The sequence below is a fragment of the Opisthocomus hoazin genome, chromosome 9, assembly GCF_030867145.1.
Source record: "Opisthocomus hoazin isolate bOpiHoa1 chromosome 9, bOpiHoa1.hap1, whole genome shotgun sequence".
In the NCBI taxonomy this organism is placed as follows: Eukaryota; Metazoa; Chordata; class Aves; order Opisthocomiformes; family Opisthocomidae; genus Opisthocomus; species Opisthocomus hoazin.
In genome coordinates, this window is record NC_134422.1 from 43,444,712 (window position 1) to 43,461,411 (window position 16,700).

At 44.6% G+C, this 16,700-nt stretch overlaps 1 protein-coding gene across 2 annotated transcripts in view; it reads right to left on the minus strand.

The window, feature by feature from the left end:
* The window catches only part of HECW2 (HECT, C2 and WW domain containing E3 ubiquitin protein ligase 2), a 176,462-nt gene that overhangs the window by 38,080 nt on the left and 121,682 nt on the right, over positions 1-16,700 (minus strand). For both annotated transcript variants that reach the window (XM_075430809.1, XM_075430811.1), the window contains exons 10-15: positions 16,242-16,337; positions 12,098-12,248; positions 11,637-11,740; positions 7,978-8,102; positions 6,400-6,585; positions 1,323-1,457 (exon numbers count right to left, since the gene is read on the minus strand). In XM_075430809.1, coding sequence (XP_075286924.1) covers positions 1,323-1,457; positions 6,400-6,585; positions 7,978-8,102; positions 11,637-11,740; positions 12,098-12,248; positions 16,242-16,337 — 797 coding nt within the window. The remainder of the gene's footprint in view (positions 1-1,322; positions 1,458-6,399; positions 6,586-7,977; positions 8,103-11,636; positions 11,741-12,097; positions 12,249-16,241; positions 16,338-16,700) is intronic.

Consider the following 16,700-nt stretch of genomic DNA (forward strand, 5'->3'; position numbering starts at 1 on the left):
GGGAAATCTTGACAGCACTGTGTACGTGCAGTATGGACGATGACTTCCCGCAGGACACACTACGCTCGTTTTGCAGCACTGACAACTTCAGCAGCACAGCTGACACAAATCTCTCAGTTTCCAGCTTCTGCATGCTGCTTGAAGAAAGGTAATTTCAGTGCATATTGGGTAAAGTTAAGAAAAAAAATAAATATTTCTGCCTTGTTATAAACCAATCACAACAGAAACACCTGCCTTACCCTATCGCAGATCTAAATAGCTATATGAAGACACTTCTAGCTTCCTTGCCCGCTGTAAGACATCAGTGCCTACATCACATCACCAAACTGATGGAAACTGCTATTCAAAACCATCTGTAAAACAGATCCGACGCTGGGGGTGGAGGGCGGAAAGTACGGTGGGTGACTACACCAGGCTGCCACAGGATGTGGCAAGGTACGCAGCCGTGGCACGGCGCTCGCTCGCTGCAGCCCGGCGGAAGCCCGGTCAGAGAAGCGGCTGGGCAGATTCACGCCTGCTCTGAAACAAGACCTCTGGCAGAACTCCATCCGCCACAAGACTGAGCTACAAAAAGCATAAATCAGAGCATTTCTCTTGCTATTCTAAACTGAACTCTCTCTGATGCCTGGCATGGAACAGCCCTTCTCTGAAAAGACAACTCGCAGCCAACAGCATGGAGGTCAAAGACAGCACAGCTGAAGTCTGAAGTCACTGCACCTACACTTGCTCACCAGTAAAAAACAGTTGCACCAACACGGAGGCTGCCAGTGAAAACAGTCCACAGTGACATCTCAACAAAACAGTGTTTTCCATGCATTTCTGTTTAGAAAGTAGAGATGAAATACCTATGCAAACACATACAACAGCCTGATAAGCCTACGCATGGTGAAGCTTTCTTTTATACTTCTTCGGAAAGCGACACATCTAGATGCATATACACACACATGCACTTCTTTCCCCCCTCTTATTTGCCAAGTTATGTCAACATATGGGCAGACACCGTGCTAGACAATAATGTATATTTTGACAGCGAGAGACAGGATACAGATACTGTTAATCTGTGATCAGATGCTCTCCTGTGGTTAAACGGGATTACTGCAAATTAGAAGTAAGAAACTCACGTCTGACCTTTTTCCTCTGAAACCATACATTCCAAAAGCAACCATGGCTAGCAGAGAAAATAATAAATACTTGTGGATGAGTACCATACGCTTACAGAAGCATCATGCTCCTCACAACACAGAACTGCCAACGGAATGGTAGGGAAGAGGATGAGCCTCAACCCCCGGCGGGTCCCGGCGAGCAGGGGAGGTCCAGCTTACCTCCCCAGCGCTGTGGCTGCGCTGCCGAGTCAAGTGCTGCCGATGGACCAACGCGCTAGTGGGCCTGCTGCTCTGCAGGGGAAGCCGCGGGTCAATGAACGTGGTGGTGCGGGAATTGTGGTCAACAAAGAAAGCCTAGAGAAGAAGAAAGCAGAAGGAATTGATAGCCAGCACTTTTTATTTTTTAATATGCCTGAGGTTAATGTTTATTCAGGATTGAGGTTTCATTCGCCGATGTGAGGCTTTGGAAAATCCTCCTCACGTCACCGTGGCTCGCGTTTCCCTTCGGCAGAAGTGGGATAACAGTTTTCCATCTCACTGGAGGGGTGAATTCTTTAATGCCTTACTTCATTCCTGTCTATAAAGCCCTTTGAAATTCTCATCTGACAAACATCAGAAGTAGGAAGCTTTATTATGATTGTCAAGAAGAGAAAAATTAAATGTTTAATAAAAGTAATCTGGTGTATTCTCCCTTTCATTTCCATATAAGCATCTAAAAAGATGTCATTAACTGGCAAAATCTTTCCCTTTTGTGAACTATTTACCATATAATTACGAACACAAGTGGGTGTATCTATGTCAAGTGTATGATTACATCCTGCAATGACCTATGATTATAGGCCGACAGGCATTTTTGCCATCCTCCCGCTACAACCACTCTAAGTTCACTAACGTTTCAGGCAAAAAAGCAAACAAAAAGCAAGGCCAGTCAGGGACACAAAGATGATGGCAACAAAAACATTTAAACCAGGCAACCGGTGAGAACTACCACATACTGGCTGGTCAGCCATTTGCTGAAAGCAAGGTCACAGGAGCACGTACCCTGGGAAATGAAAGCCTCCTATGGTTCTGTCCAACTTGAACCAAAAAGGTTTCTAAGCCCTGCAATTTAAACTTTTTCCAGTGCTAGTGCTGCCCTTGGAAAGCAGCACTGTTCTGTTTCAACACACTTCAGGTTTTCTCAGTCACAATGCTGGAACAACGTGGAAGCGGCAAAAAAAAGATCCCAGTTTTGAGCCAGAGCGTTAGAGGAAAGCGACGTCTGATTTGAGGAATCGCAGAGTCTGGACCCGCAGCAAGGTGGTCGGGGACTGCGGGAGCCATTTCTGTGTCTGGATACCAGCGAGGTCCTTTGACCACAGTTTCATAAACAGCTCAGTACAGCAGCGTCAGCAAAGGGAACCTTCTCGCCTTCCCCCCTTGTTTCGCCCCTCGCGCAGCCTCCTCCTGCCTCGTGCTGGCCACGCAGTGAGCCCAGCCGGGGAGCAGGTCCCGGCCACGCCTGCTCTGCTCCTGCCCTCTCCCCGCTGGTTCCTCTCACCCCGGGCAGCCCGCTGGGGAGGAGAGGAGAGCGGGCCTGGCTCTTTCGGCAGCGACGCCATCCCACTGTATTCCTAAAGCCATTGTTTCAGACCGTTTGGCACAGACAGACCAGAGAAAATGCAATTCTTCTGACTGCCATGAAGGCAGGGAGACCAACCAGCGTGTCATGCTGTACAGCAACTAAACACCATTACGGATTGTGGTGGGAGAAAACGTTCCTACTTCCATTTCCCAAGGAAGGGAAAGCACATGGAGGGACAGCAAAGCTGCAAAGCCGCGGAAGCACTCCAGAAGCGGGCAGCGAGCCTCCTGCAGCCCTAACAGCCACCGCCTGCTCCCGTAACCCGCGCCGACGAGCACGGACTCGCACCACCTGGGCAGCAAGGAAGGCCGCCCTTTCCACCGCCTGCCGCAGCTGCAGGCACACACGGGACACTGACTGTTCCGCAGTTCAAAAACTGCGAAGCGCACTCAGCAAACGCAATTTTAACGGCATCGTCTGAGCCTGATGCAGGGCTTGCTCACCTTGACAAGCAATTAAACTGTCCCTCGCAGAGCAAGTATACCGACAGAGAGTATGAAAGCAGTGGGAAGCAGAATGAAAGCCATTCTGAAATTCCAGGTTTTGGCCTGGAAAATGCCTGGAAGCAGCTGCTGGAGCTTAGCCAGGCTTTCTGAAAATTTTGCTCCTGATGGTTAGGTTTATTTCACTTATTAGCAGGTGGTTGGTATAGGGATTTTTTTAACATCCCCACATTGACTATTTTATCTAGTCTGGTCTATGTGTACTTATAAGATGCGAAGCACTTCCATCAAAACAAACACTGATTTAATTAAGTCAATATTATACTCCAAAACCACTTAGGAAAATAAAAGGTACTGCCTGGATATAGAAGAAGGTACTACCTAGAATTGTGCTACACAGTTCTTTGAGTTAATGCAGCAATCTAATATTGCATGCAGTGTTCTTCAGCATTATATTCCTATATGTAACTCAGTTTAAACATTAACTTAAAGACAATCATGTCTTATTAAATATAAATGCTTGCAGGCCAGCTAGCAGCAGCCTACTGTAAAATAAAACAGAAATTAGTACTTTGAAGCTTCAGTGAAGATAATCATTGGCGCTTCAAGGCTTTGGGCTAATCTGGACACTGGCACACAGCTCAAAATACAGCGTGGCTCGCAGCCTCCTTTCAAAAAAAATTCCTCTCATAACTCCCATCTAGCTACAATCCCTAAATCTATGACGCTTGAAGAGACTTACACAAGATGGGAAGTGCCAAAACTACACTTAGCTCATCAAACACGGACAGTTGCCCGAGTTATCTCCCCAGTTAAAGTCTATGAAACATGCTAAAATACCTTTTCTTCCCACTGAAGACATTTATAATCAGTTACAATGGATTCTTTCACTGCAGAAAGAAAAAAAGTCCTACAATAGCTTATTCTGTATTTGCATGTCTTGCAGGGATCTATTTAAAAAGCACATATGTTTGAATCTGGCTTGAAAATACGAACGCGTGCTTACACATCCTGCACAGATGCCCTGGGCTGCCTGACTGCGCACACACGTGTGTACGCACCTGCCCGCAGCCGTGCAGAACTGCAAAGCCACCGGACTGGGTTCCGCTGACGGACACGTCTACCCTGCACGATGCTTCCTCCCACCACCTTCTCCGACGGTCTCCGGCCTCCCTGAGGTCAGCGAGCGACGAAGGCTCATCCGCAGTGCCAACCAGACACTACGTCCCAGTCACACCAGAGCTTCCAGGGAGAGCCGCGTGCCAAGCGGGTTTTATCTTCTGTAGGGGATACACAGAGGAGCGGGCAACTGGGCTTCGTGGTGCAGCTCTGCAGGGAGCTCAGAGGCAGGCAGTCCCCAGCTGACCGTGGAAGACAGCCCACAAAGAGGACAAGCAACTCGGACCGCACCGAACACCGGGGAGTAAAAACTCCACTGCTCAGCACTGCAGACGGGTCAGGACGACGACCGCTGCGCCTTGTGACAGAGAGCACCAAGCCTCTTACTACGGCTTACTGGGGAAAATAAAGGAAAGCCCCACCTCAGCAGGAAAGAGTAGCCAGGGAAAGGAAGTATGATTATATATTGTGGCATGGCTAATTTCTACTTGCTTGTCTTTAGCTTTATGCTTTGATAAGGGCAACTCCAGTTTCGTTTTGGTCTCATCAGGCTCTGGTCTCACCATGCACTGGCCATCATCTCTCTGGAGTGGTGAACAGGCTTTTCTGCTGACCACAAGTGCTACTTCTGACAAAGGGAACACAACAAAACAAAAATGAACAATCCTGAGCCTCATTCAAAGTGAAGAAATCCCAGCGGGGATCTCTTCAGTGCTTTCTCTTGTTGATTAATGTTGCAGTAGCATCACTGCTACCAGCTCCCACACCAGAAATCCAAAGGTCTATCTAATTCTCTACACGGAGTGCCTATTAAAGTCAACTGAAAACTGCTGCATTCTTCGGGAGGAAACCGGCTTCTGAAGCATCGAATATAAAAAGAATCACTTCAAATGGAAGAGAGTGAAGGAGGCAAAGAACAAGGTTAGTATAACTGCACATTCCTAGCTGTGTTACTAATGAAAAAACACAGTGCTTTCCACAGTTAATATATCCAAGAAGAAAAAAAAACCTCCAGCTCTTTCTACCCTTCAGTTTAGAATCTGCCTGTAACCTTTTCAAGCATCAAGATCATTATTTGTATGGACACTCACAGCTTACTGTACCAAGACTGGTAACCGTTAAGAACCGAGAAGCTTAATGTGCCCACAGTCCCAACTGGGACTTCTCACAGGAGCCGACAGCCTTCTCGCTTCCTCACGTGCTAAGTACAGTCTGTTTGCAACCCTCCTATTTTCCACAAAGAAAAATCACACTCTAGATAATGAGGATACATTAGCTTAAAGTTACAGTAAAGTTGCATTACTACTGTAAAAATTTCTGTTCTTTTATTTTAACATATTTTGTTGGAAACCAAAAAGTGCTACCTGCTTTAAAAAGTAGTAAGACTTGCAGCTATTCCAGATCCCAATTAACGAAACTTCCTACATACAATTTCTTGCCCATTAACCAATATATAACCAGCAGAGTGATCATCCCCAGAGCTATCCCAGTCTTAAGTGCATCCACTTTATCTCGGAAAATGATGCACAGTGGACCTACTTAGCATTTAGGTAGAGGACTCACCTAGGGAAATGGTTAGCTATTACAGACAAAAAGTGCAAATAATGCATGCTAATGAATTCTACTCAAGACTTGGGAGGTTGAAGAAGGGAAACAAAAAAGCCCTAAGGAAAAGCTTGACAGTCAAACAAGAAAAAAGCTAACACAAATGGTTCAACAGTAACTAAATAAAACTCAGTAGTTAATAATAAAGTAACTCTACGTCTAAATTCTCTTACAGGTACACACTTTACACAGGCAAAACTCCACAGAGCTTCACTGAACTGCCTGTATTTACACAGCAGGTAATTCTTTTCAAAAGAAGTTGTAAACTTCCAAGGGAATCTAAGCAATTTATTTCAGTGTAAAATGGCTACAGATTTTTTAGCAATTTTCCTTGTACTGATTAATGCCCACTTATCAGTCTCCTCCTCCTTTCATACAATGCTTTGTCAGCACAGCCAAGAAATTCCCATCTTTTGGCAAAAGCAGGATAAAACGAACCGCCTGCACTTCTGCTCTCGTTAATCCGCGACCAAGCACTCAAGTGTCGCACGCGCCCGGCGGTTACCTTGCCCTGATGGTCGTGTTTCATCTCCCAGCCTCTCGGCAGCTCCAGCTGCTTGTTGGCAAACATGTTGAGGAAGCCCACCAGGTCCCGATTGTGCTGGTAGCGCTCAAAATGGTGGGTGTCCCGCCGGACTTTGGTGATCATGTGCTTCAAACACGTGTTGTTTGTAAACATGCGGTAGGCACTCTGAGAAATAAACAACAAAAGGAAATACTTTCAAAAGATGAAATGTCTTCTTACTACAAAAGGCAGCATTTCCACTGTTAATAAATCATCTAATCATCTATAAAACCTTAAAAATAATCTCCAACTCAGCCACAACAGTATGAAAAGAAAATGGTCCTCTTCCTGAGGTCCTGGGATAAGCGTTTGATGTTTCTTACTTTGCTCAAGATATACAAAAGTTTGTATATAGACTTACTTCAGCAAAGTGTGAAATGTATTACATTCCACCCTTGTCCCCAGAACTGTGAAGAATTCTGTAACGCTAAAATTGCTTTAGAGATTTCATAGATATTCTCTGATTTCTGGAATAATGAGTCAAATGCAGCCATGGAGTACTGCACTAAAGCTCGTAAGGTTTCCTGCAGGACAGAGATACACAAGCTTGGAGAACTTCTCACAAATCTACACAAATATTGTTTCCACCTATTGATTTTTCAGAAAGACCCTATCATTGTATGTCCATGTGTAATTTATATAATCAAAATAAAATAAGAGAGTAAAGGGAGAGCACTGAGGAATAGGGAAAACTTGAGATAAGAGGGCAAAATAAACAGTTAACGTCCTTGCCCCCCCAAAAATCCAGCCGACCAGAAACCAGGTCTTTCTCTCAGGATTGGCAGTCGGGAGAAGTGAAGACATCAGCCCTCCTATTGCACTGTGCCGCTGCCTAAATCACCCTGTGGCCCTACACCTCTACTCTCTGGCCTCTGTCCTGCTTTGTAGTTTAAATATTTTTTTTATTTTTTTCAGAATTTAAAAAGCACTGAATTATTAACAAGTGTGCTTGCAGACAACTAATTATTCATTCCATTACTTCTGTTTACAGTATACATCCTGTTACACAAAGAAAGAGAAACATGGAAATAAAAACTATAGAAGCAGAAGCACTGAAGAAAAAGAAAAAAGGAAAATATATATTAAGATGCTTTTTTGTTTAGTGTGACCTCTAATATATTTTGATATCAACCAGACAATCTGGAGGAAACAGATCATCCCATAAGCAGCAAGGTGATCTTAAAAAACAAGCATCATTTTCATTCTCCGGATCATCTCTCGCCCTCTGCAAAGCACAGCAAGAAAGCTATTGCTTCGACAAACAGATGGGTTTTGTATCAGAAGACAGATGAAGAACTGAGTGGAAAAATAAAAACTGCAGAAGCTATACAGCCAACCAGGATGACTCTGAGCGCCACCAATTGCAAGGAATGATGATCAGTGTTTGAATTCACCCAGCCTCCCTACGTACTACCAGCATCTCAGCACCAAACACTGAGCAATATCATTGCACACGAGACAACTGTTTTCACAGGCACGGATTTATGAGAGGCTTCCACCTGCAGCCGCTATACTCACAGGGTTAGAATGCAGCACTGTAAAGAACTCTGGGCTGATAAGGAATTTCACAGGAGGAGACTGGAGCAATAAAGTGAGTCTGGATCTGGAGGTAGAGTGAGGCAGCACATTCTCTCTTCGAAAATCTAACAGCAAAGTGAATGACAAAGACTTCCAGTGACAATCATCACCAAAACATCACCGCAAGCAACTGCATCGATCTGAGTCACACAAGCAACAAAAGCACTAGCTATACAATTCTTTCAGATTTATTAAGTATTCTTCATATAAGCATACCTGAATTTGTTCTAATATAGCACTGAAGTTCCTGAAAATATCACGATTTTAGTAACTCTCACTTGTTGCTTTTGGTGACTGATCATTAAAAAAAAAAAAAAAAAATCACATCCAATGATTTGGGTCACCAAACATGTGCCTGTGTGTAAGATGCACCTATGTTGCTATACTGTAGCTGTAGGCAGATAAGCTATTTTTCAAATGCTAAGTAATGGATATAAAAGTCATTGAAAACTTAAAAAGGTTTCATTCCTCCTTTAAAAACAAACAATAACTCACTGCCATTAACACAGCCCTGATGTGACACGGTACTGAAGCAGCTCATGTAAGTAAGGAACAGGTTGCCAGGGAAGTACCTTTCGAGTTTCAGTAAACAGTTGGGTCTTCTCCTAGCAACTGCAGAAGTGCACTGATTTTTCAACAGTACCAGGAAATGAAAATATATTATGAGTGGTATCTGCCACGATGTTACAACCATTGCCTCCAATTATCTTTGAAAATCAACAGGACATTTGAATACATATTTTAATGTAATTGAAAAATGGCAAATTCAGATTGGGTCTGCAGTGATGTTACTCTAAAATGCACGCCGTCTTCTCCATTTCACAGTTCCTTTCTTTTCTACATTGCAGTACTTGCACACTTCCCCATCAAATGGACATCTATCATGTAGAACACAGACACCACGGATATCAAAGCACAATAACCCACAGGCAGGAAAAGGAGAAGAGGGGCAGTGAATGAGACTCCAAACCGAGGGAAAAGTAAGAAGAAATTATAAAGCAGGAGGACAAGAACAAAAGACAGAGTAGAATTCTAAATACGGATGGGTAAATGTTATGGGAAAAAGGGAATGGGGGAAATAAAGACCTTCATTCCAAGCATCAGAGGAAACCGGAAGGGTAATAAGCAAAGGAAAAGTAAATGAAAAAGAGGATTTCCAGAGCCACTTCCCGACAGTGGACCCGAAGCCGTCCCACAGCAGGCAGGTCTGCGGAGCGCCAGCAGCGCGGCACAGGCCCCCGAAGCTGTGCCTGCGCGCTCGGGCTGGGAGCGTGTCCCGGGCTCGCGCGGCGGCTGCGCGTCACCTCCCTAGGGGTGCCACACCTGGGTGGGCACCACTCACGTCTCACGCAGCAGCTGCAGACACGTCCCCTGTCATAACCCAGCTAATCTGGAAACCTGAATGTGTCACCAGGTGGGTTTTTCCTCCAGTTTAAAGGGTTATGAGTTTGATCTACAAAAAGCTTATTCAGCTGAACTTCCTGACTAGGGTTCAGCCTGAATTTGCTTTAAAATTATTTGTTTACAGCACGACAAACCACCGAGCTGCACATGCGCACAGAGAGCAGAGGAAAAGGCTAAGGCAGAAGTAAAGAAAAAAAAAAAATAAAGGGAGCTCTTGGCTAAATATCACAAGCTCTGCAGTGATTTGAAACTCAAGATTCTTAAGGGTGGCATTGCGTGGGTATTAATTTCGGAAAGAGTATTGTAAGAGAATATCAAGAACATCCAGAAACCAAGCCAAAGCACGTAATAACACGCAACTACCCAAGGGACTGGATGGGTAACAAAGTAACTTTACAACTGCATTACTACATCTGTCGCAGGAAGGTGACCAAGGAGAGAACTTCTTAGCAAGAGGCAAAACTAGTAATGATGCTTAGAGCTCACTAAAACAGATCTTTCCTTCTGTCTTCATTCAAAAAGTTAACACTGAGCAGACAACCAAAACAACTAAAAACAGAAGAGGAAAGAACTTTCTTCTTCGGCTAGAATAGGTTAAAAGCAGGTTAAAGACTGTGGTGCAAATCCCAGATTTCCAAACCCTTTGGGCTTGATCAAACGTAATATAAAACACTCAGGACACCAGGTGAGATATCTGAGATATTGGTGATTATTTTGGAGGCATGAAGGAGGTCTCAGAAGAACAGAAAAGGGATAAATATTCTACCCATTTTTAAGAGTAGGTAAAAAAAGGATGAAGGAAACTATAGATGAGCTGACACACTTTCTATTCTCAGACGCATGAACCAACTGTCAAACTACTTAAGGAAATGAGAATACAGCAGAGAAACACAAATAACCAGGATTTCTGCAGAATGAATCATTGCAAACTAACAAAGTTCTTTTCTACTACCTGACTGGTGTAACGGCCACATATTCTGATGTTCCTAAGGCCTTTAATCTGTTTACATAATACTCTCAGAATGATGTTGAGGGAGAAAATCACCTGAAACAGATGAAGCCACCTGGAGAGGGGTACACAGCAGTTTGGAAAAATGTCCTGAAGAGTAGTTATGATTTACACCAAACAAAAGGAGTACACCAAATACTGTTCCACTAAGATCTGTCTGGGTCTGGTCCTATCCATTATTTCTATTAACAAGTGAACAGGGAGGACAGAACTTGCTCCAACTAGGAGATGCTGCAGTACTTGGACTGCAGGACAGACAAGACTCAAAACCACAGAGACCCATCAGGAAAGCGCAAAGCCCTGTGTGCAGGTGGGCATAACCAGCTGCACAAGCCCCAGAAGAGAAGCAGGCATCTGTGCCAAAGGTCTGCACACAAGGGTCTGGACCTGATCTTCGCAGATCAAAAACCTGAATACCGGTGGTTAGCGTCAAACTATCAGAAGGAAAGCAGTAATTATGCAGGAACGCACAAGGAGCATTGTACTTAAGACACGTGACATTTCTGCAATCTCTTCAGTACAGCAGAGTCATAATTTTATTTATTTTTCTAAAATATTCCTCAGGAGCTGCAGACCAACTCAAGACAATCCTGAGTAGGGCAACAAACTACCTGGAGACCTCAAAACACAAGCCACGAGGAAAGACTAGGAAGTAACAGGTTTAGGAATACATAAGCAAAATGGTGTGAGCAGACTGTCCAAAAAAGTTGCAGAATGTCCAGCAACCAAAGAACAAGTTACAAGAACCATGAGATGGCACTTGCTGCGGATGGTTTAGGCATAGCTCATCCTACCTGTCTTCGGCAGGGAGATGAAGCCGATGACTGCCCAAAGTCCTTTCTAATCCTACATTCTGCCATTCCAAAATGCAGCAGCAGATTCAAAATCTTTATAACCCAGACCACACAACTTTACACTTTATCACTGCAGATGTCCTGCCTATATTTTTACCCAGTCAGGCACTGACAGAAAATGCTCTGAATCTCACGTTCATCTCTGCAGCGAACTGAACAGGCTGAGCCACAATCTTCCAAAATTAGCAATGAAAACAAATGGTTTCATTTTCACCCAGACTTGCAGGGGCAGAAGTTAGGTTCTGCCTTATGTCACTCTCATTAAATCACCTACGAGATGAGTGCTCCCTTTAGAGAGCAAAAAAAAAACCGCAACTTTTTTTTGTTTTAACCTGCATTAGAGTGATGAAAGTCAGGTTCCTCTCCAGCTCCATCCACGGCATTTGTATGCTCCTCAGGCCTGTCGTTAGTCATCGTTCTGCGGATGCTCTGGTACCTAGGGTCAGAAAACTGGACTTTATATATAGTCTGTGGTAACCATGATCCAATTCTGGCTTCAAAGGAGCTAGCCCGTCTTTTCTGCCATGTAGGTTAATATACACCGACCTCTAACTTCTGCATTAATAGCCCTCTGACTTTCTGAAAACCATCATCAGAATTTTTTTTTAGCCACGTAGCTTATGAACACAGGTGGAATACAAAAGCCCTAGAAGCCCACATGCAAATCAAAAGGGCCAGCCACATAAACGTAAATACACCTGGCCAGCTGCAGCAGCAACTGCGACCCTGTCTTCACACTCAGCCTTACAAGGCCAAAGGCACACGGTTCCCAGACAACAAGGGTAATTCTTACCGGCGGTTCAGCTGTTCCATCTGCTGTATGGAATTTGACCTCTGGAGAATCTGGGGGGCTGGGGGGGCTGTGGGGCGCTGCCACGTTGTTGTCCTGTTCACGTGGTCCACGTAAAAAATCCGTCCATGGCTGTCAATGCGAGCCTCCCAGTCTAAGTAGCAATAAAATACTGTCATCTACAGAGGGCTTGGGGTATATTTATCTATTTCTTTATTTTAGCTTTGCCACTTTTGTAACTGGATCTGTTGTTCCAAGTTTCTGTTTCTCTTTTACAGGATGACTTCAGCACAGAACTTTCTTACCGAAGCATTAAGGACATGGCTTTCCCCTATTTTACGCCATAAATCAAACTCCCCACTGGAGTGAGGTTCTGTGGAATCCACATCGAGTAATTTCTGTTCCTTTCCCTATTCTATTGCCCACTAGCCAGTAATTGTCCCAGGCGAAAAACCACCACAACAAAAAAGAAAAATGAGGATGCTTGGTCTGAATCTGTTGGACTGAAGTAATTCAAGATCCAATCTCTGAGGCTTATTCCAGTGCAAAAGGCCAACGGGCAAGTACCAAAAACCTTGCAGAACTTGACACCTGTCATTGGTTTTCCCCAGCTCCTAGTAACAGCAATAAAATAGACACCAGTGCTCTCCCTGGGTTTTCAGGTACCTATGTTAAAGGTGAGCAGATCTGCCAGAAAAGATGGACAATGGTAACAATCAGACTCCTCCGTGTACTACCAGCATGTTCCAGAACTGCCAACTCCGCAAATACCACAGCCAAGTCAACTTTCCGTGCAAGCAGTACCTATCGCGCTGTCCACGGCTTTCGCAACGCAAGCTACAGAGGATGTTGGAAGTCTAGACCTGAAGACACCCAGGGGTGCCGAGATGAAGGTGCTGGGACCCTGCCCCAGCCACATCTGGCGCTCAGCAGTAACCAGGCGCATCCCACCACCCAGGCCTTCGTTCAGCAGCTGTCTGGGTCGGAAACACTGCCTGCCTGGTCACTGGCTATAAATGAGCACGGTACCAAGGCACGGAGCCTGGCTGAGGCCACACAATAATAATACAAAAGTAGTTAGGTACTTCTTATACAGAAACAGACCTGCCTGATTCTTGGCACTAGCAACTGCAGACAACATGCAAACCATGTAGCGCATCGGTTGAAAAACCGACTTTGAGAGCTCAGCCGGTTTGGAGAAGAGACCTCCCATATTGCAAGTCTAGGCAGAAACATCAGCCACTGCAGCAGCATTTTAAAAACCCCTGGCAAGCAACCAATACTAAATGACCACGGCTCTGTGAGGGAAGAGGGCACAAACACGTCTTGACAGCAGAGACTGAGAACTAAGTTCCACTGTCAAGTATTTAATACTGACAGTCCTAAAGCCGCAGGCTTGGTTACTGCACGCGTGCTGTGAGCTGCGTCAGGTCTCGGAGGCAGCCAAGGGGCTGGCTGCACCCGACTGCAGGGCCCCAGCCGGCCCCAGCGAGGGGGGAAGGGGGCTTCTGAGATAAACCCCATCCTGTCATCTCCGCACGGCAGCCGCGCGTCTCAGCCCGCCACCATGCAGACCGCTGCTGTCTTCACGATGCGCGATCGAAACGGCCCACTGGGGATTAAAGCACTTCTAGTGCGGACAAGAGCTACGGAGGAAAGCAAGCTCAGAGGAAGAAAAATAGTAGAGGAAATGAGAGAACCATTTTAAGAACAAATTTCAATTCCAGGAGAAAAAAATTCAAAATTTTCCATTATACTGTAAATTTAAAATACAAGTTTAAAAATAAACAAAACTACATCAATGCAAAGCTTGTGGTGCAGTCACTGTATTTGCTATTCCAAATGTAACATATTTGAAAGTTATTAAAAAATATTTCATTTACATCTCAAAAACACAAACTGAAACATTTCAACAGCCTCTGCCATTCTTTAAAGAGAAAAAAATGATTGAAACAGATGTTCCTGTGCAAAGGTCCCCTTTCAAAAAAAGTAGTATCTTCTGATGAAAGAAAAACACTCCAAGTTTTTAACCAGAGTTTGTAAACAAAACAAAAGATGGCAGTATTCTGGGAAGGACAGAATTGTTCATTGGAAAAAAATACAAAACCACAAACCCAACAGTTTAAATTTGTGAATTCATCCCTCTGCTTAAATGCCCAACCCTAAACCACTGCGCAGTAGTTGAGATTTTTCTTGTGCTGATTGCATGTCCCATTCTGACACTCAGTCACCACTTCCGTTCCGCGGCCTCGCAGAAGAAAAGCATTTTTCCTGCGTTCGGTTTGAAAGACACAAGTTTAAACACTCAGGCAATGGCTTCCGAAGCGAAGCGCCTGCGTCGGCGCTGCGAGGGACGAGGACGCCTTCCGCCAGCCCAATGCGCCTGCTCAGCTGCAAAGCCGTCGTCGCCACGCTCGTCTGGGCAAGCTTAGCTGCTGATCTTTCCCTAGGAACGTAGGAACTGGAGCATCGTGTTGCATGTTGTAGGCAGAAATACTGGATAAATATTTCAATCCTTTCTCTTGTTCTTTAGCTTAACCTACACACAACCCAAAGCAACACACCTGGTTTTCCTTCTTAGTTTCTGGTTCTGGTGAAACAACGAATGGAATACAACGCAAATTACAAAGAAATTACTGGTTTTAACTCAAAATCATATTCCAAACATTTTCTCTAATTTTTCGCTATTAAAATATTAAAACTGTTACATATCCAAAAGCAGAGCTCTGGAGAGAAAAACTGAATCTAGGCAAATATTAGCATTTAAGGTTTTATTCCCATTAGCAGATGAATGATCTGCACAAAGCTCGCATGGGGCTTTGGCTGTGAAGGGGCAATGTGTATACGTGTGCCCAAGCACGTTAGAATATCCCACAGCCAAACCTTTTCCATTAACATGCCACTAGTTTTTATAGTTATTGCAGCACATAGTTTGCTTCTGAAACACAAAAAGCAATCCATGTATAAACTGTAGTGCCATAAAAAGCTATCTCTATGCATTCCTCCTTCCTTACACCGATCTCTGAGTATTTCCTGTAACGTTCTCTGTCTTTTTCAGTATGGAAAGGGATAAAAATGCAACTGAAATGTATGTCTCCTAGGCATTACTCTGTTAAAAAGAGTACTGGTTTATTGAGGTGGCAGTTAATTAACTCTGGGATCTGCACGCAGGACTAATTTGTTATATGCACTGCTTACAGCAGAAGCAGCAGGGAGCCAAATCTTCTCATCACCCCAGCTTTCCAGTACACAGCTACATCTGTGTGCTGCTGTCGGGCTCCTTCCAGTTACCTTCTCCAATTGCAGAGCAAACACAGTCCCATTCCACACTGTGAAACACGGATCTATTCAGTTGACACTAAATACCTGAATTCCTGACTCCTTTGAATACAGCTTTGCCACAGACTTCAGTGGGTCTGAATTTAACTTTTTTTTGGTTTTTGCTTTAAAGTAATGTTTGCCTATTAGCTGTGTAGCTTTTTTTTTTCAGTCATTTATCCCTTCTTTAAACATCTAATACCAAATAGATTTTCACTGCCCCAAGTCTGAGCAAGTGAATCGTCCAACAGTTGGGAGCAATGCATCTTTCATATGGATCAGAGAAATGACAATTTATCTGCCAATTTAGGCTCGTCTAACTGTTACTTAATACCCAGGTTTATCTTAATTCAAGAAGTCTTCACACTGCCTCAAAAAATGCAAGGAAAACACAGACACCTTTCACATAACCCGCAGAGATTAAAGATGACAGATACTTCTTTGTACATCATCGCCATACAAGCAGTATTCACAGATTTCCACGTGCCTGACGTCCTTCCTTCCGAGTGCCTCACACAGCATCATCACCTTCCTCCCTACCCATGTGCACCGCACCCTGCAAAGGCAGCACCATGCCCTCCTGCTGCTCCACAAACGTCACTCAGCACGTCTGTACACACCAGGCACAACCATCGCAACGCACCCGGGTCGTCTGCAGACTGAGCACAACGCCTCTGACAGAACAGCACGGGACTTCACGATCATCACTCCTCACTCAGAACTTCTCATCTGCTCATTCCAGTTCTCCCATTTAAAAAAGAAGCGTAACGAGATCTCAGTAATGAGATGCAGGCAGCCTAACCCCCAACTAAAGTATGAAGAATCTCACTTGGTGGTAGAGCCTCGTCCACTCTCTGGTACCGGCTAACATCCTGCCGTACTGAAGGCAGCGACCTCAAGGGCTGATGGCCATTGGCTTGAGAACCTGGAAGCAAAATACCCACAAATTATTTTTTCAGTCAATGTGGGGAAGCCCTAGAGTCGCCTCTAGGCAACTGAACTAGACAAGCTAAGTGAAGTGAAAAAGACACGCTAAAGTTTCTGCAGGACTACGATATCTTAGGATATACATAATATTCATCTGTTTTCTGGGGGCAAAACCAGTTATGTCTCTAATTCTAGGTAAGTGATTTCTCTGGCATGCGCTGCAGTCCTGGTCCTGAAAATGCCACCTCTTGGGACAGCATCCACCAGTGACCGGCGGAATCCGGGGCACAGGAACCACAGCGTGTGCCAGAGCCAGACCCCAGCAAGGGACAAGGACAAAGCTCCACCTGGCCACCGCAGA